Source organism: Protopterus annectens, chromosome 17.part0 (genome assembly GCF_019279795.1).
Source record: "Protopterus annectens isolate FY-2018-M chromosome 17.part0, PAN1.0, whole genome shotgun sequence".
NCBI classification, from domain to species: domain Eukaryota; kingdom Metazoa; phylum Chordata; order Ceratodontiformes; family Protopteridae; genus Protopterus; species Protopterus annectens.
Genome location: NC_056751.1, coordinates 394911398 through 394933527, shown reverse-complemented (window position 1 = coordinate 394933527; position 22130 = coordinate 394911398). Strand labels below are relative to the sequence as shown.

The following is a 22130-nucleotide window of genomic DNA, read 5'->3' as shown; positions in this document are numbered from 1 at the left end:
ACAGAGTTGCTGTATCCAGGACTGCTGGTAAGCTTCTGAGCCCCCCAAGCCTTTCTGTGTTGGAGGAAAGCCTTCTAGCTTATCAGTGGGAGTGGTAAGAACTAGGTAGCATGCCTACCACAAGAGGAGTGGTTCTTGGCCCAGAAATTGTAGTTTATTGACCATATGGGCAAGTTTCTCCATCTCTTTCAACTTTCTGGTTTAAAAGACCACATCTGCGCTTGTTTCCCACCTTTCCTGTAACTAACCTACTGGGAAGCACTAGAAAGCCTTAAACTGATACAAGCCTTCTCTAGCTTATAAGAGAGACTTTGGAGTGATTAAGTATCAGTTTTCTGTATTTTCTTGCTGTACTTAACTGTTTTCCACCTAAACGCCGATTTTCCAGCATTTATTGTGATTTAAAAGTTTTTTTTTTTTTTCACATATTGTACTTAATAGACTGCCTACACTTTTAAACAAATTATTTAAACAACGACTTTTTAACAGTTGCAGGCTACACACTAAAGTGTGATAGCCTTTTCTGATCGTTTGTAGTAGTTTAAAGCTGTTTTAAGTGCATTTTTTACTGTTTTTGCCTTATCTTTTCAAGGAAGCAAACAAACAAAAAAATGCCTTGTTTCCCCCCTTTCTAAGCTAGTATAGCCCAGTTTTCAGTCTAGTGCTGAATTCAGGGCTGTGTTACAAGTTTCTGAGTTGCCCATACCTTACTTGGATAGAAGGAAGTTTCTCTGTTCACCTGTGAAAGAAGGGAGCTTTGAGCAGCCTATCTGTCCATAGAGGAGTGGTTCCACCACAGACGTTAGTAGTTTATTGGCCATTTTGGGCTAATTTCTCTCTCTCATTTCCCTGCTATAAAAAACGCATTTACATGATTTTGCACGCCAGGCAGCGCCGGTTATCTAGGGTTAAATTATTCCCGGCTCCACTAACTCTCCTCTTCAGTTTTTCCTTTGAAACTAGTCTAACTCTCAACCTAAGCACTCAAAAAGCATCCTACAGCCCAGCACTTGCTCAGACCTCATAGCAAGCACTAATATACCTTGACACTTGATTGCCCAGCAGGGCAAGGCTCTTCATACACCACTCACCAAACAAGCGACTAAGCAGCTCACCCTACTATTCAGGCATGACCAAAGTGTAATTTCAGGTGTACTCTCCAGTCCAGCTGGTGAATCTTGGTATCCTGAGGCAATGTTACAACTGCCTCATGTACACAGACAACCCTCTCCTCCTACCACAAAACACTAACATTTGCGAGAGATGCAATTATACAGCCAAAGTGGAGGCTAAGCTCTCTCCACCCAAGACTGGAACAGTCAGTCAAGAGGAGAAGGTTAACACTTGCACCACACCTCCAGCCACACATAGACCTAATAATCCATCACTGGCAAAAAATACACAAATACACAAAATAATACTCGGAGGCTCTAAATAAAATCCTGCAAAAGCATCAGAGACCTCAAAAGCAGACACCCAAACAACCTGCACCTCCCGTCACAAACCAGACAACACATAAAACACCATCAGTGTGCCGCACAATCCCAGCCCTTAAGATGAAATAACATACCTAATACACTAGTAATAGGTGACTATAGTCAGGCACACCGACGTCCCATTCACTAGGCTGGACAAGCAGAAGGTTACTGTTAGCTGCCTGTTGGGAGCCAGAATCTGACACATAACACAAGCACTCAGGTCACTCCAGAACAAATATGACTCTGTCATTGTTCATGTTGGTGTGAATGACCTGAGACGTACCTCCCTGGACTACATGAAGAGAGACATGGAAGAGCTCTCTGATCATGTAGCCCAGGCTGGAATGACCCTTAGTAGCATCCTGCTCTCACTAAGAATGATACCTCAGTATAAAGAAAAAATGATCAATTTCAACAATAGGCTAAGCTTCTGGTGTCATTCAAAGGAGATCCAGTGTCTGTCAGCTTAGGACGACAAGCTCAACAAGCCATGTTGCTTCGCAAGAGATGGCTTGCACCTGTCACCCCTAGGCTTTTGAATACTGGCCAAGGCTCTTGCTGCCCCCATAGAGCCTTTTTTAGGCAAGGCTCAAAAGTCAAACCCACCTCCGTAAACAGCACAATTAACAAAAAACTGAGGGTTATGCTACTCAACGCCAAGAGTTTAAATCTCAAAATGCACACACTCGAAGCACTCCTCAGTATGGAGAACGTCAATATCTGTGCAGTAACTGAAACCTGGTTCAAGATGCCACAAAGCACCCCAGCACTACCGGGCTACAACTCATACCACACGTTTCGGCCAGAGAACACGGACCAAAACACAAAAGGAGGGGGTGTATCCATATTCATCAAGGATACCTACACCTCCAGGTTAGTGGAACAACACGATACCTCTGAGATCATCCATGTGCAACTAACATCGGGCATATCTGCAATGCAAATTGTGGCCTGCTACAGATCACCCTCCATGACCCAGAAGCACCACTCCACCTTTCGGGAGACCATGGAAAACATGAAGGTCCTACCAAACACCCTGATATTGGGCAATTTCAATTACCCTACCATTAACTGGGAAAACTACTCGAGTACAAACTCACAGACCCAGCGCTTCCTGGAATTCATCTCAAATGCCCTGGATCAGCTGGTAAACTCCCCTACCAGAGGTGAAAACATATTGGATCTGGTCACCACCAACATGGGCGACAGGTGTTCCACACCAGAGGTCAACCCGTCACTGGTTAGATCAGACAATAAACTAATCACTCTGGATGTCCACACCCCACCACCACCCCCAACTAAGGAAACCACAGTAAAAAACTTTTCTAAAGCAAACTTCACCTTACTTAAGACAGAGGCGGTACGTTTCACAGCCCCCACGCTAAAGGATAATGATGCCCAAGATGCAGAAACCTTTACAAATGCACTCTATGAGCACCTACAAGGACGCATGGATTGTGCCATCCCTAGTAAAACCATGACTCACTCCCCTAAGAGAAGGAAACCAGTCTGGTGGACCCCTGCCATAAACAGGCTATACAATAGGAGGTGGAAACTAGTTCAGAAAAAAAGCAAATCCCAAGAAGGAAAGACATACCTGATCAGTATCAGTAAGAAACTAAGGTCCCTCATAAAACTATCCAAGGCTAACTTCGAAAGAAAAATAGCCAAGGATTCAAAAGATAACCACAAAGCCTTCTTTAGCTATGCTAAGAATCTAAGTGGCAACTCGCAGATATGCACTGAACTAGTGCAAAACAGCACAAAATATACTGAACCTACTGATATTGCCAACATCCTGGCAGACAGATTCAGTGCAAACTTCACCCCCCTCAAACCCACAACAATACCGGAAAAGTGTAGTGTCCCAGAAATCACAGACGCACAGGTGAAAACAGCCCTTTCAAAAGCCAAAAACACAGTGTCAGTGGGGCCTGATGGTGCCTCAGGCTGCGTCTTGCATGAACTACAGAACAAACTAACCCCACACCTAAACACGCTGTTCAACCTCAACCTCCCCACAGGCTACATGCCCATAGAATGGCACATAGCAATGGTTATTCCACTCCACAAAGGAGGGGCCACAACTGACCCTGGTAACTATTGCTCCTTAAGCCTGACTAGCCTGGCCTGCTAGACTATGGAGCGCATCATCATGGAACTCATTAACAAAGACATTGGGAACCTACAAACACTTGACCTGACCTAGTTCGGTTTTGTTAAGGGTAGATCATGCCTACTAAACCTGGTTGACTTCTTCAAGACAGTCACCAAAGCCATAGACGAGGGAAAGGTGGTTCACACAGCCTACCTTGCCCTCGCCAAGGCTTTCAACACCATTCCCCACTCTAGGTATTACAGAAAAACTCACCAGCCTGAACATAAACCTCTACATTACGAGATGGGTTGCCAACTGGCTTAGAGACTGAACTCGCACGGTAAGAATAGCTGGCTCCAGGTCCGACTCTAAACCAGTCACAAGTGGTGTCCCTCAAGGCTCGGTCCTGGGACCCCTACTGTTCGGCATATACTTCTCAGAAGTACAGGCAAACACAGGAGGACTATGGCTAACCAAGTTCGCTGATGACTGCAAACTGGGAGCCATAATTCACTCTCCGGCTGACACGGACAGCCTCCAAAAGGGCTTTACTGAGAGACACCTGGTGTCAAAGTCATGGCCTCAAGCTAAATGCCAAAAAATGTATAGTCATCCCATATGGGAAAAAACAAAACACCCATGAATTACCACATAGGTGGCAGCCCCCTTAATACAGAAGAGGTAATAAGAGATCTGCGGACCCAGGTAGATAGTAATCTCTCCCAATCATATTGCCAAAGTAGTTAGGAAACACTTGTGTGTGTCCCATCCAATTACTAAAGGGTTTGCATTTAGAAATAAAGAGGTTATAGTGCCCCTCTACTCGTCACTCATCAGACCCATCAGAGTACAATGCTCCACTTGGGATGTACCTCACAAGACACTTCCAACAGCTGGAAAGACCACAAAAGTACCTCAACAAGAGGATTACTGGCCTCAAACATATGTCCTATGCAGCCCGACTGAAAAAAACTCCGGCTGTACTCAGTGGCATATCGCTTACTCAGAGGTGATCTCGGCCTGACTTACAAAGCCATGTCCAACTCAGAATTGATGGACATGCTCCACCTACAGAAATCCAAGTCACTGTGAGCCACACTCTCTAGTGAGCTAAACCTCGCCACAACAATAAATAGAACACACTGGAGGGATAGATTCCTGTCAGAAACTCCCCATGCTTTGGAACAAAATTCCAAACTACATTAGGCAGAGCCCCTCACTGACACTCTTCAACAGAAACCTTGACGAGTGGATGGGTAACAGAAAATGCACCCGTGTGATCACTTCATTGGTTCTGCTTGACAGAGGATCAGTTAATTAATCAATGGGGCGGCGAAAGCTGACACACTCTGGCTAGGCTTATAAATTCCCACGGGCAGATAACATAGGTTCATAAGTAGGTACTAGGCTACGTGCTAGGTAAACCAAGAACCTTTAGCACAAGGTCTACTACACAACTGAGATTTCCTCCACTCTTCCCAAGCTCATTCTGGAACATTTCCATTTTGAATGATTTATTTTTGCCAATGACTCAAAACGCTGTTGAGGATTGCTACAGACATTTCAAATGTCTGACAGGAAAGCATGTGATGGACTTGTACCACGTTATGTCTGCTGTTTCTAGAGAACAAAACAGAGTTGATTACATACGGGTGCATATATCAGCAGCATGCCCTCTGTCACCAAAGAAATGGCTGCTTTTGAGATGTCAGTGCCAATTCCAAACCATATTTGACCACAGAAATTATTACACTTGCTTAGAGTATGTTTCAGCCATTGCACATGTTAAAGATGTGACTTATTTCATTTATTGTAATGATTAACACTAATCAATACTGAGTGTACAGAATGGTGTCGTGTGTGTTCACAAGTAGAATGCTGTCATCGAGTACAGAAGGGGATATTACACCTTTGGGAAATGTTATTACTTAACTACACTCGGGGTATGAGTACTATATTTGCATTGTGGTTTTCGGTCAACTGTGTTTCAGTGAAGTAAAGTTTTGGTAATCTGCCTTTTCATACAACTGTGCTTGTTTTTTCTGTTTTGGTTTACTGTTATTTCGATAAAAAAAGTAGACTCGTGTGTGTGTGTGTGTGTGTGTGTGTGTGTGTGTGTGTGTGTGTGTGTGTATATATATATATATATATATATATATATATACATACATACACACACACAAAACACTTTGGAATCTTGAAATACTGAAATGTCGAATTTCAGTATCTTGAGACCAAAGTGTCGAATCTGCAGATGCGCGAAACTGCAGAATATCGAACATGGAAATGTTGAACCCATGGTACTGATGGCACGTTAGGTAAGTGTGGTGTTTTTCAGAGTTTTTGGGGGGGGGTTGTGTGTTTGTGAGTGTGTCGGGGAGTGTTAGGTGTGGGTTAGGATACATAAGTGAGAGTGTGTCAGTGTTGAGAGTGGTGGTGTTTGTGCGAGGGGGGTGTGGAATGTATGTTGGTGGGTTGTGTGTGTGTTGGTGTTTAGTGCGACCTCAGAGTTAGTATATATAAGTAGGGGTGTGTGGGGGGCTTGCCCTCCTGCTTATAGTAAAAGTGCGTGTGTGTGTGTGTGTGTGTGTGTGTGTGTGTGTGTGTGTGTGTGTGTGTTGTGCGGAGGTAGGTGTGTAGTTGTGTTTGTGTGCTTTAACGGTTGCGGTTTTGGGTTTCACGGTTTTGATTTTCGGTTGTTTGGTGTTTCGGCTTTATAGTCTCGAAATACTGAAATTTGATATTTCAGTATTTCGGGATTATAAAGTGAATCCAAATATATATATATATAGATAGGTCTATATTACAACAATGAACGATCAGATGATCGAACGTTGTTATATCGACCCCTAAATCTCGAATACTCAAAACAGCGAACAACCAGAACAGCAATTTTTTTTCCCCAGGGAAAATGGTTTATATTAAACCAACACACGATTCCGAGAACACATCATCAACAATGTCTAATACAGGAGGTATTGCCAAAGGCCTATGCTGAGGAAGAAGGAAATCCCTAAGCCTCTTTTTTGATTCAGAGAAGTCCTGACTCTCCCAATGAAAATGTTCCCTTAAAGTATGCGAAGTCTCTCCAAAAGAGTAATCCTCAGGAGGAGATGCAGATGGGATGGATTCCTCTGCATCAGAATCCTCATAGGGTGGAACAGAAAATTCCTGATCAGAAGAGGAATCAGAAGAAATGGAAACCTGATCTGAAGATTCATAATTAGTGCCTTGCCTAGGCCTCTTAGCAGGGAGAGGTTGGGAACCCCTAATCAAGGTAATTAAATCCTCAGTCATTTTGATCATCTGTTTTTTAGGCATAGGGGCCTGAGCACGTGGCTCCTGCGTCAGTTTTTTAGACATAGAAGTTGTTTTTTACCTTGTTTTTGTTGCTGGCATTGGTTTAATATAAAAATGTTGAGGCCTGAAAACACCCTCAGAAGCCGGTGCCTGCTCAGCGGCTCCGGACCCATCTAAGGGAGAGACATCCGTGGGTTCAATACTCTGAGAATCTCGCGGCATACTGGACTCCGGATGGGTCTCGGTAGAGGCCTGCAACTCAAAAGTAGCGGGTATCAGGGGCTGCAAAAGCGCCTCACTGAGTACCGGCGAACTGGCAACTGGATTAGGAGAAGCTTTGTCATCGGTTTTGGACCTCGACGGTCTGTCTCTGTCTTTTTCTTTGCATTTTTTTGTGAACTCCAGTAGTCGGATTGCTTACCGACAACATTTCAGGATAATTAAATCTTGAACCAAAATATTTAGAAGCAAAAATATACCAACGCTTAAGAGCGCGTTGGTTAAATCTAGCACAAAACAGACAGCAAGGCACGTTGTGGTCTGGGCCTAGGCAAGGAATACAGTACAAATGAAAATCCTTATGAGGTATTTGCTTCCCACAAGTAATGCAATTATTAACTTTTACTGACATCGGTAAGAAGCAAGAAAAAGTTTCCCCAACAGGGTACTTAGCTTTAGATTGAAGACTTCGGTTCTGAAACTCGAATACGAAAATTTCAGGAGTAGGCCGACCAGCACTTGCAAACTGCTTCGCTTCAGGCACTGTGTGGCAAAAAAGACTGAATAAAATGGCGTCGGCTGCATGTTTTATACCCCTGATGACCTGACATCATGGAAGAGGAGACAGCAACCGGCACAGGACTCGGGACTTTGTTATTCAGGTCGATGAGGGCAACCTGCCAGCAGATTACCCAAACATAATGACTGCAACAGTGAAACACGAAGAACATCTTGGTATTCTCTCTCTTTCTATTCCTATTACAAGCTTTCAACACCATCTCTCATCACATTATCCTACTAAAACCCATAAAACTAAGTCTCACTAACTCCTTCCTAGCCTGGCTCCATAGCTACCTTTCCAATAGATGCCATCTCGTAAACAAATTAATTTTTACCCTTTCTCTTGTATCAGATGGGGTCCCCAAGGATCTATCCTTGACCTTATTATCTTCAATATCTTTAACAGTGACCTATCCACTGCTTGTGAAAGTGCTTCAGTCATTCAGTATGCAGACGATTCCACCATCATTTGTTCATGAGTTCATAAGCAAGTACTAGGCAATCGGTCTGGAGACCATTACAAGCCTAGCCAAAAAATAATGCATTCAAAATTTCCTCTAGCTTCAAGGAGGGCAAGACAAGACAGACCAGGAGAAAATTTGAGGTTGCCCACCCAATTATCTACATTTACCTTGAAGGTGACAAGGTTGCTACTCTGCCTGACATGTAGTGAAGTTTGGAGATGCTCTTGGAAATTAAATGGCCACATAAAAGACTTTCTGAACTACTGTGGAGACATGATTGTAAAATAAGGAATTATCAGTAAGAGTACCCAGAGAGGTGCATCTCCTACATGGTAAGTTTGTTCACCAAAATGAAATATGTTACATTTTTTTTATATTCAGTTTGAGACCACTGTTAATACACCACTTGTTAACATGGTGTAAGCTGTGTTGCAGCAATTGTGAGTCAGTTGAAGATCAAGTAACAACATCCAATTTACAGTCATCTGCAAACTTAGTTAACTACAGACCAGAAGTGCTGGCCTGAAGGACTGAAGATCTACTGGTTAGGATTTGGTGCTCTCACCACCGCAGCCCATTTTTATGACTATGGCACCACCACCAGAATGCACCAGATCTCATTAATCACCTATGAGAAATATATGCCAAACAGGAGAGGGTTCAGAAGTGAGCCCTGTGGTATAGCACTAGAAACTATTTTGCTTTCAGAAGTGGCACCTGCTCCTCTAACCACATGGGCTCCGTTAGACAAACGGTCAGCTATCCCATCGCAGAAGATAAGGATTTATACTCAGATTTACAAGTCTATCAAAGGAGGTTACTAGGCTAATGGCCCCAAGGCCCTAACAAGCCTAGCCAAATTCAACCCATGTTCCTAAGGGTGTCTGGTTCAAGCACACACTAAAATCAGCACCTACTGTCCCTGTGCAAGAGGGACACAGGTGAAACCCCAGGGTGAATTTCCAGTTACCCATCCAGTCATCCAAATTACGCTTAAATAGGGCCAATGAGGGGCATTGTTTAACATGAATAGGAAGCTTGTTCCAAAGGAGGGGAAACCTCTGTGAGACAAACCTGTCTCTCCAACGAGTTTTGTTGATGCCACATACCAGGTTAAGGTCCTTTAAGCGAGTGACCTGTGTGCCATTTGACATATGAATGTGCAGCACTTCCATTAAAGCTGGGTCAGAGATTGCTCTATATGCAAGGCACATGTTGCCCCTGAGCAGTCTGTATGACACAGAGTAAAGTGACAATGATTTCAGTCTGTCCACATAAGCCAACCATTGAAGACCCTGAATTTTCTTTATAAGGAACCTTTGTGGTCTCTCCAATTGTTACAGGTGTTTGTAAAGGAAGATGCCAAAGGCAGCATTGCACTCTATTATTGGCCTGATGAGGGAGGGTTATAACCTCTTTTTTTCTATCAATAATGACAGCATGGCAAAGAGAGTCAAGTCCTGTTCTGCCTCTAACCTTCATAGGTTCATAGGTGTTTACTAGGCTAATGACCACAGGGGCCTTTTTAAGCCTAGCCAGGTATCCCAAATCTCTAAAAAGTTCTGGTACCCTTAATAAGTGTAAGTAGAGGCTTGGGAGATGAAACATTTACAAGCAAGGGCCTGAAAGATGAACCATTTACTGGTTGCCTGTGGCCATTAGAGATATAGCTGCCAAGCCAGGGAAGAATTTCCTGATCCCATTCAATTGCCCAAGTTACACTTGAATTGGGGTTAGGAAGGAACTCTGCTTCACATGGATGGGGAGCCTGCTCCAGTGACAGGGTAGTCTCTGTCTCTCCAGCAAGTCCTATTTATATCACAGGCAAGGTTTAAGTCTTTTGAACAGGTCATTCTGATGCGCTTGTATTGCAGACATGCAGGAGGTCCATCAGAGTGGGGTCTGACAATGCCCTGTATGCCAGGCATAGATCTCCAATCAACAGCCTGTAGGAGATAGAATACATAGATAGGGCCTTGAAGAAGTCTGCATAGGACAGTTTACTTATGCACTGTATTCTTTTAGTGAGGAACCTCTTGTGAATGTTTCATTTGTTTGATATGCCTTGTTAGCTACATACCAAAGGGGGCACTATACTCAATAGGTCTGATGAATGCTGAATACAGTGGAACAATGACTTCCTTGGACCTAGAAGCCATACTTTTGTTTATAAGTTGCACATCAAAGAATGATTTCCTCACCACTGTAGACACGTGATGATCACAGGCTAGATTACTATCTATGAGTGTTCCCTAACTCCCTGACTACTGGGTCAGCTCTAAGGGGTGTGCTGTCAATATGATAGCTACCAGGAGTGGATGACTTTCCAAAGGACACTGTTATGCATTTCTTGGCATTTAGTTTTAGTCCATGGCTCTGACATCAGTTGTTTGTCCGTGCCAGCCATTCCTGAAGAACATTTGTGTCCATGTTGGATTCAATGACAGACTCTAATTTGCAATCATCTGCAAATTTAGTCAGCTATAGGGCATTGACATAGGCCTTGACTTCAGAGAAGTAATTGCTAAAAAGGAGTGGTCCAAAGACCGATCCCTGAGGGACTCCACTTGTGACTGGTCTCTTTCTAGAGGTGGCCTCCCCAAATCTAGCTTCCTGGGTCCTTTGCGTGTCAGTCTGCTATCCACTGGGTTACATACAGGTTTGTGCCTACCCCCTTGAGTTTGTCAACAATGCCCAAGAGGGGGATTGTGTCAAATGCCTTAGCCAGGTCAGGGTAAGCAGTGTGAATCATTTTGCCTTCATCCACTGCTTTGGTGACCTTCTCAAAGAAGTCCACCAGGTTGAGTAGGCATGACCTGCCCTTGATGAAATCAAACCGGGTTGGGTCCAGAGTCTTGAGGTTTACTATATCATTCTTGATCATTTCCATGATACCTTTACACTCTTCCAAAAAAATAACTTGGCAAACCTTCACCTCAAAGAAGACTGGTGGTCAACATCACAAATGTTCTTCAACTCAAAGTACATTAATCCTCTTCAAACCCAAACATAGTGAATTACATTTTTTGTAATTTAGATTAACTTCTGACCACAGAAAATTAGAAATTCTTCAAAATGCTCAACCCTTGGTATCTGAAATTTGACTAACATATTCAACATATAGTAAAACCACACTCACCCATTATGAGCTAAAGTCTCTGTAGAGAACCAAAGCATATCTTACTAAAACTGCACAGAAAAATACAACTTCTATCATCATGCTGCCTACACTTCTTTATTCCTCTAACCCATATTCACCACCTTGCAGTCCACTAAGCTACACAAGTTAGAACAGTGCCACAACAAAACAGCTAAACTTGCAGCCAATTTCCCTCAATGGATACATCACTTCCTGGCTCCCAGAAAATTGATGAATTGGTTTGAACAATCCCAGCCTTATACGCAGCTTATCACCATCTTATCAATAAACCTCAAAACTGCCCTGCTGTCACCAGTGTTATCCACCACTATAACACTTTCAGACCTTTGCACACTAAAGCAAAAGTCCTACTACTCATAACAAAGGCTAACAATGTTGCAGGCAACTCCCTCTACTCCAACCATGAATCAAAACTTTGGAACAATATCCTACTCATTCTTAATAATGATTACTAGACTAATGGCCTTAAAGAGCCTTTTTAAGCCTAGCCGCACTAACCACTATAGTGGAGCAGTTTGGATCGGACTGGTTTTGTGTAGGGTACATAAAACCTGGGTGAAGATGGTTGAGCATTTACCAGCTCCCTCTTTCCACTAGGTCAGAGTAAGCTTTTGATTCCACATCCTCTTGTCCAGGCTGCTACTGAATAAGTGTAGGGAACAACTGTGCTTCACATGAATGGGGAAGCCCATTCCAAGGGAAAAAGTCAGTCTCAGAGACAAGTACCTACCTCGCCAACATCCATCTTACTTTGCAGGTGAGGCTGATGATCCTTGAAGACCAATCTCTAAAATTCTTCAAAATGCAGGCAAAGACTCACCTAATAAACTCATGCCTTCGCTTATGCTCTTGCAGTCACGCAACCAATATTAAATCTATCTTAAATCCTCCACCTCATATATTCTAGCTTACTCGTATGCAAAATCATGACTGGTATCTTTCTCCCTCAGTCTCCCCAGCCTAATCTAACTCTTTCTCCTCTGCCTCCCCTATCACACCATTCTGACCTACTAATTTCCCCCAGCTCTTTCATCCTACAACAAAATGCAACTTCCTTACTTTACCCAACACTATTGATCTCACGCTCTCACAATATTTCGCTTCTCTACAATGTTTTTCACTTATCCCATGCCTGACAGCAACATAGGTGGATTTTCATACATTATCTGTCATGTTTACACATGTGAATGCCTTTTGACATCTTGTCATATAATTTTGTATAATTAAATAGGATTGCACATTTTCAAAGTTTGACTGTATCTTTTCACATTTTGTATAAGTCAACATTTTACAGAGCTTTTCTCCCATGGCCTCTACTGAATTTTTTTTTCTTCACCCATTTCTTGCTATACAGAAGCAGTAAATAAATAAAACAAATAACTGTGTAAACCTGATGAGTGCAGAACTGGGAGGTACGAGGGCTAAGGATAACAGAGTTTGGTTAACGAGTAGTGGCTCAGAGATGTCCCTTCACATCTATTGCCCTTTTAAAAGAAAGATACAAATGGAAATCTGTAGTGAAGCAATTAACATAACCGGTTTACAAGAAACATGCAGATTATTATATTCATGCAGTTGCATAAAGTATTTTAGTAATTAAGCCAACATGCAAATGGAGATTTTGCCAACAGGGATGAGTGCAAGTAGAAGTACAGAAAACAGGCAACAGGGGGCTGGAATTTACTGAAGAAAACTGGCAAAGGGACCAATGTATTGGGATCAAATAACTAGAAAGGGAGAGGGAAAGGCAACAGAGTAGGATAAAGCCAGGATGAAGTTTGGACTGCAGGCTACAGACTGCCTTCCCTACCAGGGATTAATATCACATTATAGGCAAAGAGAAAGTGATATAGGAATCCCAGGTGAAAGACCTGCTCTGGTAGACCTCTGAGCTGAATCTAGAACAGAAGCTGCTATTACAAATATACAGTTAATAGGGCATATAAAATACTGTACGTTAACTACACGAATCAATCAGAGGCAGTTGGAAAAGACTGTGAAGGGTGACTAGAAGAAGCATTTTACAAAGGAGAAAAGAGATGACATCTGTATGGCTCCCAAGCATGCAACAAAGAAAGTTTAGGATTTTTGCTTAGCAGTGTTTGCATACATATTTTTATACCTCAAGCAGACTTCAAAGAATTTTTTCTCAGGCAGACAGCAAATGTTAAATGGGAAGAAAGCGGTAACTTGGAACATACATTTTAGGACTGTAATGAGATGATAGACATGTCCTGCATAGTACTTGGTCTGATATATTGTGTGAGCAAATGGTTGCAACTAAGGAAATTATTCTTTTGAGCTGGGACACAACATCTGAACTGCCTAGACATAAGTAAGGCCTAGTCTGTTGGTTGCCAAAAAAAGAATTAATAGAAGATGGAAATCAAAGTCTAAATCAACTGTATCTGAAGTACTGAATATTATGAGTGAGCTCAACAGGAAGAGGAATCTTCAGAAAAGGGAAGGAGCAAATTACTTATAAATAAATGGAAACTGTGGGAACAATACATGCAGAATAATGTTCTGGATGAGAAGTAAGATTTAAAAGAAGGTGGGAATTGAGCAAATTATGTTATAATGCACGGATGACAGTTAAAGAAAAAAAAAGAAATATAACAAGAAAGAAATATAAATACAGTTTGTTTTCTTTTCCATTAATACAACGTCAGACTATGTGTTAAATGATAATTAAATAAAGATGTTTAAAAATCAAATTAAGAAAAGGTAGGAATACAGCCTCAAAGGTATGGTCTCTGACACAAATGACAAATACTGAGATGTGGTGATATTTACTAAAGGCTTCCCATGGGGCTTTGAAAGAATTAAGCAAGATCTGTCAGATTTGTAGGTCACTGCACTGATCAGCATACTGACCACATATTTATGGGGGAATCAGTACATTTTCTAGAACATTCCTCTCCTGGAGCACTAAATGATTTCCTGTCGGGGTCTTACAAGTTACTGAGTAGAGGCCATGATCATCACTGTGGATTTTAATGCAATTTGTAATCTGTAGATGGATTCTTCCACCCCTAGTACCACATGGTATTTTCACATTTTGGAGAAAGTGGCACTGCTGTAAAGTTTTGGATACATTTCACACAGTTTATCCAAATGCAAATGTTTTTCACACTGTCCAAATAATGACCAGACCCTAGCTATTCTGAAATATGCATTTACTAATGCTTCATTGGAAGATCACGGTAGGGAGACTTTGGCAGCTCAGACAATACTGAGACATGTACCTACCACTACAGTACTTTTACAATAAACATCTGTGTGGGTATAAAGGTTACGTACTGGCTCCTCAACATCTAAAAATCTAAAGAAAATGTTAGTACATGACTGGCTTTAATATTAAGTAATGAATACAAGAGTAAAAAACGATATTATACGACATGTTAAATGATATTTTTGGGCTTTCTGATTCTATATTGGGAAGGGTTAAACCAGGGTATTGGAGGAAAAGTCTTTAAAGGGAGGTCACAGAAGAGCTGCCTTTGCAAAGGCAACTGACACTAGCAGCTACAGCACACCATGATCAAATGTTTACAGAAGTGAAGGATATACTAAAGTTTTGGTTATGGAGAATTTAAACTATCTACGGTCGCTAACATATCTCAGGAGAACGGTGCCTGAAATAACAGCAGAGAGGATTAGACAGCACAGAAGATTAAAAAAAACAATAAAGCAGTGTTTTTTTTTTTTTATCCAGCCAAGGGATATGAACAGTACTTGCACATTCTTGGCACCTACTATGGAGAGGTGACACAAGAAAAGCTGCTCTACCATGGTCTTGTGCTCCTGACTTTTTACAGAACATCAACATCTTGGAGATCACTGAAGCTATATAGAAAAAGGTAGAACTGAAACAGAAATTAGGCCAAGACATAGGTATGGATGTTATACCTCTCAACTATTTGCGATTTTGCAGGGCATCCCTAGTTTTACTTTGTATTTCTGCCCTGTTCCTTCTAAAATTTTTGATTTTCTGGTAGATCACCGAGGATTACAGCCAGTCAATAATGGCAAACATTAGCATTTCATACTTCGTATTGTTCAGAACTCATGAGCAAAGAACTTATGAGGCATGAGTATTATCCAACAGAGATTTAAAAGATGTTTAAAAGCCAGACTTTCTCTTGTTGCTGTAAATTACTCCATAAAATTCATTAAGTGTACCCCCCCCACCTACACCAGTCTCATCTGTGAAGAAACAATATGCAAAGTATAATACACTGGTAAATTGAGTTTCCCCATGAGATGGAATCACTGGTGATATAAGAGCTTCTTGTTGCTGTACAGTGTAACAGAACACCACAGTTAATTTAGCTCACAGAGGAACAACAGAAGTAACCTCCCCCTGCCAAAAAGAATAATACTTAAAATACTTGTTGGGTACTATGCTAGGTAAGCATATAGCACAAAATAGAAAAAATCATTTTTGTGAAGTCTTTGGGAAATGTTAAATGGGGTTTCAACTCTACAAAACTAGCAGACTGCTATAGGTTCCTATTATGTAATCGAACTTACAGAAGGTCGAACACCAAAGGTTTGAACTTGGAAGTTTGAAAGTTGAAAATGTTGAAGCCGCGGAAGTCCGAATTCTTTCCCAGGGAAAGACTTTAGTTGGACGTTTCTGCGGCTTCGACATTTTCTCCACTGTGGTGCAAAAGATACAGAACGGGTTAAGGTAAGTGTGCAACTGTGACGGACGTTGGGGTTAGGGTGCGGGTAAGGTATGTGTGTGATAGTGACTGACTTTAGGGTTAGGGTGCAGGTAAGGTAAGTGTGCAATAGTGACAGACTTTAGGGTTAGGGTTTGGGTTAAGGTTAGTGCATAGATAGTTGTGTATGTAAGGTTTAGTGTAGATTTACAAGGTTTTTGGGTGTGCTTGTGTTGTGTGTGTGTTTTTTGGAACAGCAAATTTTTTCCCTGGGAAAAAAATTTGCTGTTCTGATGTTTCGATGTTATCACATTTCGATCTTCCAAGTTTGAACATCTGGTGTTCGACCTTCTGGAAGTTCGATAATGTAATAGGATCCCGATTGCTACTGACTCATAAGTTCTGGTTCCCCATATGAATCAGTGACAGTACAGGTGGGTTTATAAAGTGATGTACAAGTATATGCAAATTACGGTAGACTAACTTGTCTTTCAATGACACGGAGCTTACACCTGTTCCTTAGTTAATTCAAATATTGCATGCAAAAGGGTTTAAACTTAACAGGCCTGCTACACAGAACATCATGATGGATGAAGGTTAACTATAAGCAGTGATTTGCTGAGCTTTTAACTCATTACAACCTAGTGATGTCTTCAGGTGTTGCAGCAGTTACAACCTACTGATGCCTCTATGCAAACATTTTGTTCATATTTGCATTAATAATGCTACACACAATGTATTAAAAGGTTTCATCTTGAAGCTTACACAATGGAAAATACAACCGTATTGACATTAGGCATCTTCTTTACTGCAGGCAAAGATACATTAATTGTGGTTTGTATAATATTTATATTAGCACAAATTTCATGTTTTTCTAAACATCAACAATTATTACTTACAGAATTGTTTAGCGTTATATAAAAACTCTCAGTTAGATGGACAAAATGCTGCTTGGCAGCATTATGTAACTTGAATGCTTGCTGAAGATATTTTAAGTTATTTACAAAATATTATAAACTTGATACTGTGTTTAATGTGACTTGCACAATCCAGTTTAAGAAAAACTACCACTACCAAAACAGCTCATTCTAAAGAGTTTGCCATGTATACTTCTTTAATAACACCTATGGTTCCAAAGACATGAATTTGTCAGTCATCCATTCATCCATACACAATCTGTCTTCCCATTTTTACTCATGGGATTGGAGCGTCACTTTCAATAATGCAAATTATCTAGAGCCAAGGTTCACACCACTGGGTGCATGTTTGTTTGAAATGTGAGGACATACTTTCCCAATCAAAATCTTAGGCTCCACTCATTGGAAATACAGTCCAAACATCTAGAATTCCATTGGATGAAATGAGTTAACAGATACAAATAAAATTATTTTATTTTCCCTTCAGATGGTTACAAAAGCTGAAAGAAAAAAAGAGAGAGGATTCAAAAAAGAAACAACTGTTTATTACACTCTATGAATAAAGATTGGAATACTCTTTACCGGACACAGTTCAGGATACAGTGGGTAAAACTTTAGGAAAGACAGGCAAAAGTTTCCCCAAAAACAGCACTTCCCAGCTAGCAAGAGATGGGATACATAAAACTACCCACTCTGGCAGCTAGCAAGAGAAGGGATACATAAAACTACCCACTCTGGCTAATGAGTATCAGCTAGGGATGAAGTGTATGAAACTTCATCCTCCGACAGCAATCACTGGCACCATTTTTTAATATGTTTATTAAACCACCTAAATTAGGAAGCTTAACCTACATTTAATTCTTCAAATCTTTACATAAATTACTTCTAAACCTAAATGCCACCACCTATCAACAGTTCTTATAAAATGTCAGCAATCAAGCAATTTGATTATTAAACAGAGTACTTTCAGGCTTTAAAGCTGGAGTTAGAGTTCAACTTTAAATGCACGCTTGATGATTTCATTTTAAACATAGCTACTACAATGTTACCAACATTGTAAAATTAGAACATTGTTCTTTTGTCGAATTTGCTAATGCAAAAATATTCTCACCAACATACCCAGCTTAAGGAATACAAATATTTTAACTTACAAAATATTGCAACTCCAGTGGTACTGCACAAATCTACAGATGAGCTGAAAGCAAAATGTTACAAGGTCTTCAAACATTCTCGATGCAGTAACTTAGTTCACCTGGTTACCTCGTATGGAAATGGTCAGAGTAATATTTTGGTAGTACTCCTTGAGTACAAGAATGAGTGACTTTAAACCACAGGTCGATAAACAACAAGTACAATTAAGGGGCATTTCTTACCTGAACTACAACCACCTGGATGGAGACGTGATCTGGAAGTCTAATTGGTGCTCGGAAATGCTGTGAAAGACTGACAAGCAAATGAAGAATGGCAACAAGGCTTTTGGCATGAATTGCTGAAATTGATACAGTGAGATAAGGAAAAAAGAAAGAAAACAACAGTTACAGCCCTGACAAATCAAGTGAATTTTCTTTTCAGAGCGAGATAACAAATCATTTTACAAACATCTAGAATCAATTTAAGATATTATAAAAATACAACAGAAATAGGACAAGTCAACAAAACATATTATTTGCATATCTGACTCCAACAAACCCAGTTAGGCAATTTCGAACAAATTCTGTTGGCAAGACTAATATTTTACAAGGTCAAGGGTCCATATGTGGTGATCTTGCCCAAGAATCTATTCATGACGGACTAAAACTCAAAAGTTTTCAACAGATAACAGGTAAACATACTCAAAGTACATACTCACTATGGATTTTATGTTTACAATCTCAAGTTACCAAAACAACTTAAATTACTGTATTTAATGAGTGGGTTAACTAAGAGATTAACTTTGGCAGTTTGGAATTACATTATTCCACAAACTTGTGAATTACCTCTGAAGGAGTGGTTGTCACTATTTTCTTCTTACTGTTGTTTTGAACAATTTGAAATTTGGGATTGGGGGGGGGGGGCATTTTATTCTAAAGCTCCACTACTGTTTAATCACTTTATGTTATACACCACAAAAATAAAGTGAAAAAATAAGCACAGAAGTTAAACATTAATGGCACATCCAAAACACATTACTGATAACAGGAAACCCTACACTATTTTGGCCTCAAAAAATGTCTGCAGAAATGACGCACACATATTGCACACTATCACTAAAACAGCGTTATCGGGGAAATGCATAAACTTGGACAAACTTTAGAAAGGGAAACTTACATGTACACTAATGCTGCTTAACACACAGGAAATGAGGTCATATATTTTGAACTGACAATCTGTTAAGGATGTATAAATAATTCACTCTGAATACGGCACATTACTTAGGCAATGGGTACAGGTGAAAAAAATGTGTGGTAAAATAATGACTTTTTAACACATGCCCAAACAGAAAGTATGTTAAGAAGATTTCTTCTAACTTGGGCTGTTGTGCCTGGCTCATACTCAATAACAGGGGCACACAAAAGGGTATCAATATTCAAATGTAAAAAAATTGTTATGAAAGTGGTTATTAGACATTCATACTCGGAGACGCGTTTTCTTTTTATGGTCTCTTCATTTTCTAAAGCGCTCCAACAATCAAGTACCCATGCCACTATCATTTTGGAATCTGTGGCTCTATCATTCAAAATTGCAACACTTCATGAAGGACCACTGCTGAGCATGTTTCTTGTTTTAGACAAAAGCTTAAGTAGATGAAACAAAATTTTATACATTTCCATGCAACTTTCTTTGTTTTGCTATAAAAGGTTAAGTCACATTCTACACTTGACTACAGCTCTGCAATAAAGCAAGTTATGAACAGTTACATTTTCTATTTTTTGGTATTTTTATTTATTTGGTCAGAGAAAGAATCCAGCCACAACCCCTTTCTCCCACTTGAGGTTGGGATGTCACTTCAACAGTGACAATCATCTAGAGCCAAGGTTCACATCCACTGGGTGGCTAGCCCTGCCACAGAGAATAAATAACTCCAAAAAATATGTGTGCGCCCACACACACACACACGCACACACTTTAAAATGGGGCAATATAAATCTAACAAAATTCAAATGATTACCTTAAAGCGATCATTTGGTTTTTGACACAGTCCCCTCATTTCTGCTTTTCTGTTCCTAAAATCAGCAGCACAAGTGAATGATCCAAGAGATAATCATTCTCTAATTTCACATTCCACCACGTCTTATAGTATACTTCTTAAGAAAAAATATCCAGCCACCCACATTGGGTTCACACATTTCTCAAATGGACTGCAGCACAACTCAACTTGGTTGGTTTCGAATATTTATTCAGACAATTACTGAAATGATTTATTTCAATTTGTCTGAAAAAATGGTGTCATTTGAGGGGGATTCGGTATGTGTCAGCTTGGGATAAGAAGCTGCACAGTCCTATTTGCTTTGTCGAGGATGGCTTGCACCTTTCATTCTAGGGCTTTCACATACTGGCTAAAGGCTTTGCTGGCCCTATACTGCCTGTTTAGGCAGAGTCTAGCTAACTATCTCCCAACCTAAAAAAACAAAACAAATAAAGCACCAGAAAATATCAAGGTTGCGCAGCTTACTGCTAGAAATATAAGTAATAGATTGGCCGACTCTGAGGGCCTCATGCATTTGGAGCAGTTATGTGTGTACTACTACTGAAATCCAATTTAAAAGTACAGAAATCCTATCACACCTTTAGACTCAATGGGAAATGCAGCTGAATATCCATATTTGTTAATGACCACGTTACCTCTATGCAAATTCCTAGAGACCCACAAACTGAACTTAGAGACAGAACTCAAAAGGAACCTGGACAAGTGGTTGGGGTTTAACCAGGGATAGAGCCCACAACCCTCCTGGACACGGGCAGTCATTACTAAATACAATCCTTGGTATTCACTAGAGTATCTATGGTATTAAATTGGGATGAAATGGCTAGGCCTGAAATGACCTCCGGGTCGATAGCCTACTAACCTCCTACGATCCTGTGAACTCACAAGATAAAGCCAACTATCAGACCATGACATGTTACAGGCCCCTTCAAAAACATGTTTCATTCCTAAACATACTGGATGAATTTCAAATACGCAGAAATTTCAGCATCCTAGGAGACTAACTACCTACTGATAAAATGGGAAACTTATGCCTCAAATGTACGCTATGCCCAAAAATTCCTTGATTTCACAAACAAGAACTGCCTGAACCAAAAAGTCAAGTACCCACTAGAAAGTATAGTTGTGTACCTACCATAAATGTAGATGTTCGAGTGTATTCACTGTTGCAGTCATTACAATTGGGTTATCCTGCTGGCAGGCTACCCGCAGTCAGCCAGAGTTCCAAAGTCTAGGTCCGGCGTCAGTTGCTGTCGCCTCCTCCCTTACGTCAGAGCGCCAGGGGTATAAAAGATGCAGCCGACACCATTTTCTTCAGTTTTTCTTGCCCTCAATGTTAGGTGCCCCTAAAATGGTAGGCTAAATTATGCCAATAAGCATGCATATACAAAAATCAACTTTTTCCTTCATCTACAAGCAAATACACCACATAGGTTGTATAGAATAGAGAAGTACAGATAAGTCCCAGCAAGGTAAAGAGGGGGGTGGTGGGAGGGTAACCTGGACTGCAACAGTAAATACAATCGAACATCTACATTTATGGTAGGTACACAACTGTACTATGTTCATCGTGTTTCACTGTTGCAGTCATTACAACTGGGTTGACTCCCAAAGCTAAGGTTGGGATTCTGGTGCTACATAGGTTTAGGAGAGGCCATCAGGCCCTGCAGAACTGTAGTGGCAAAGCCTGCCCTGGACTTAGAGTAGAGAGGTAAGTGATAGTGCTTTATAAAAGTATGCACTGAACTCCAAGTTGCAGCCTCTAAGATGTCTTTGGTTGGTACTCCTCTGAGGAAGGCTGCTGAAGTGGCTGCTGCTCTGGTTGAATGTGGTCTAATGTCCTTAGGCACTGATTTGCCATGCTGTGAACAGAAATGAATGCAGTGGCCTATCCACTTTGAAATAGTCTGTTTTGAGATAGGTTTTCCTTGTGATCCTGCAGCATATGTCACTAGAAGTTGTTCCGTCTTTCTGAAAGCTTTGGTTCTGTCCAAGTAGAAGCGTAGCTGCCTGTGAATGTCCAAAGAATGCAGAAGTCTCTCACCCTTATTCTGTGGGTTTGGATAAAAAGTAGGCAAA

The 22130-nt window shown here is 40.8% G+C and overlaps 1 protein-coding gene across 1 annotated transcript in view; it reads right to left on the bottom strand.

Annotated features, from left to right (window-relative positions):
- The window catches only part of PARVA (parvin alpha), a 742770-nt gene that overhangs the window by 251821 nt on the left and 468819 nt on the right, over positions 1-22130 (bottom strand). Inside the window, exon 10 of the mRNA XM_044059394.1 lies at positions 18241-18356. Coding sequence (XP_043915329.1) covers positions 18241-18356 — 116 coding nt within the window. The remainder of the gene's footprint in view (positions 1-18240; positions 18357-22130) is intronic.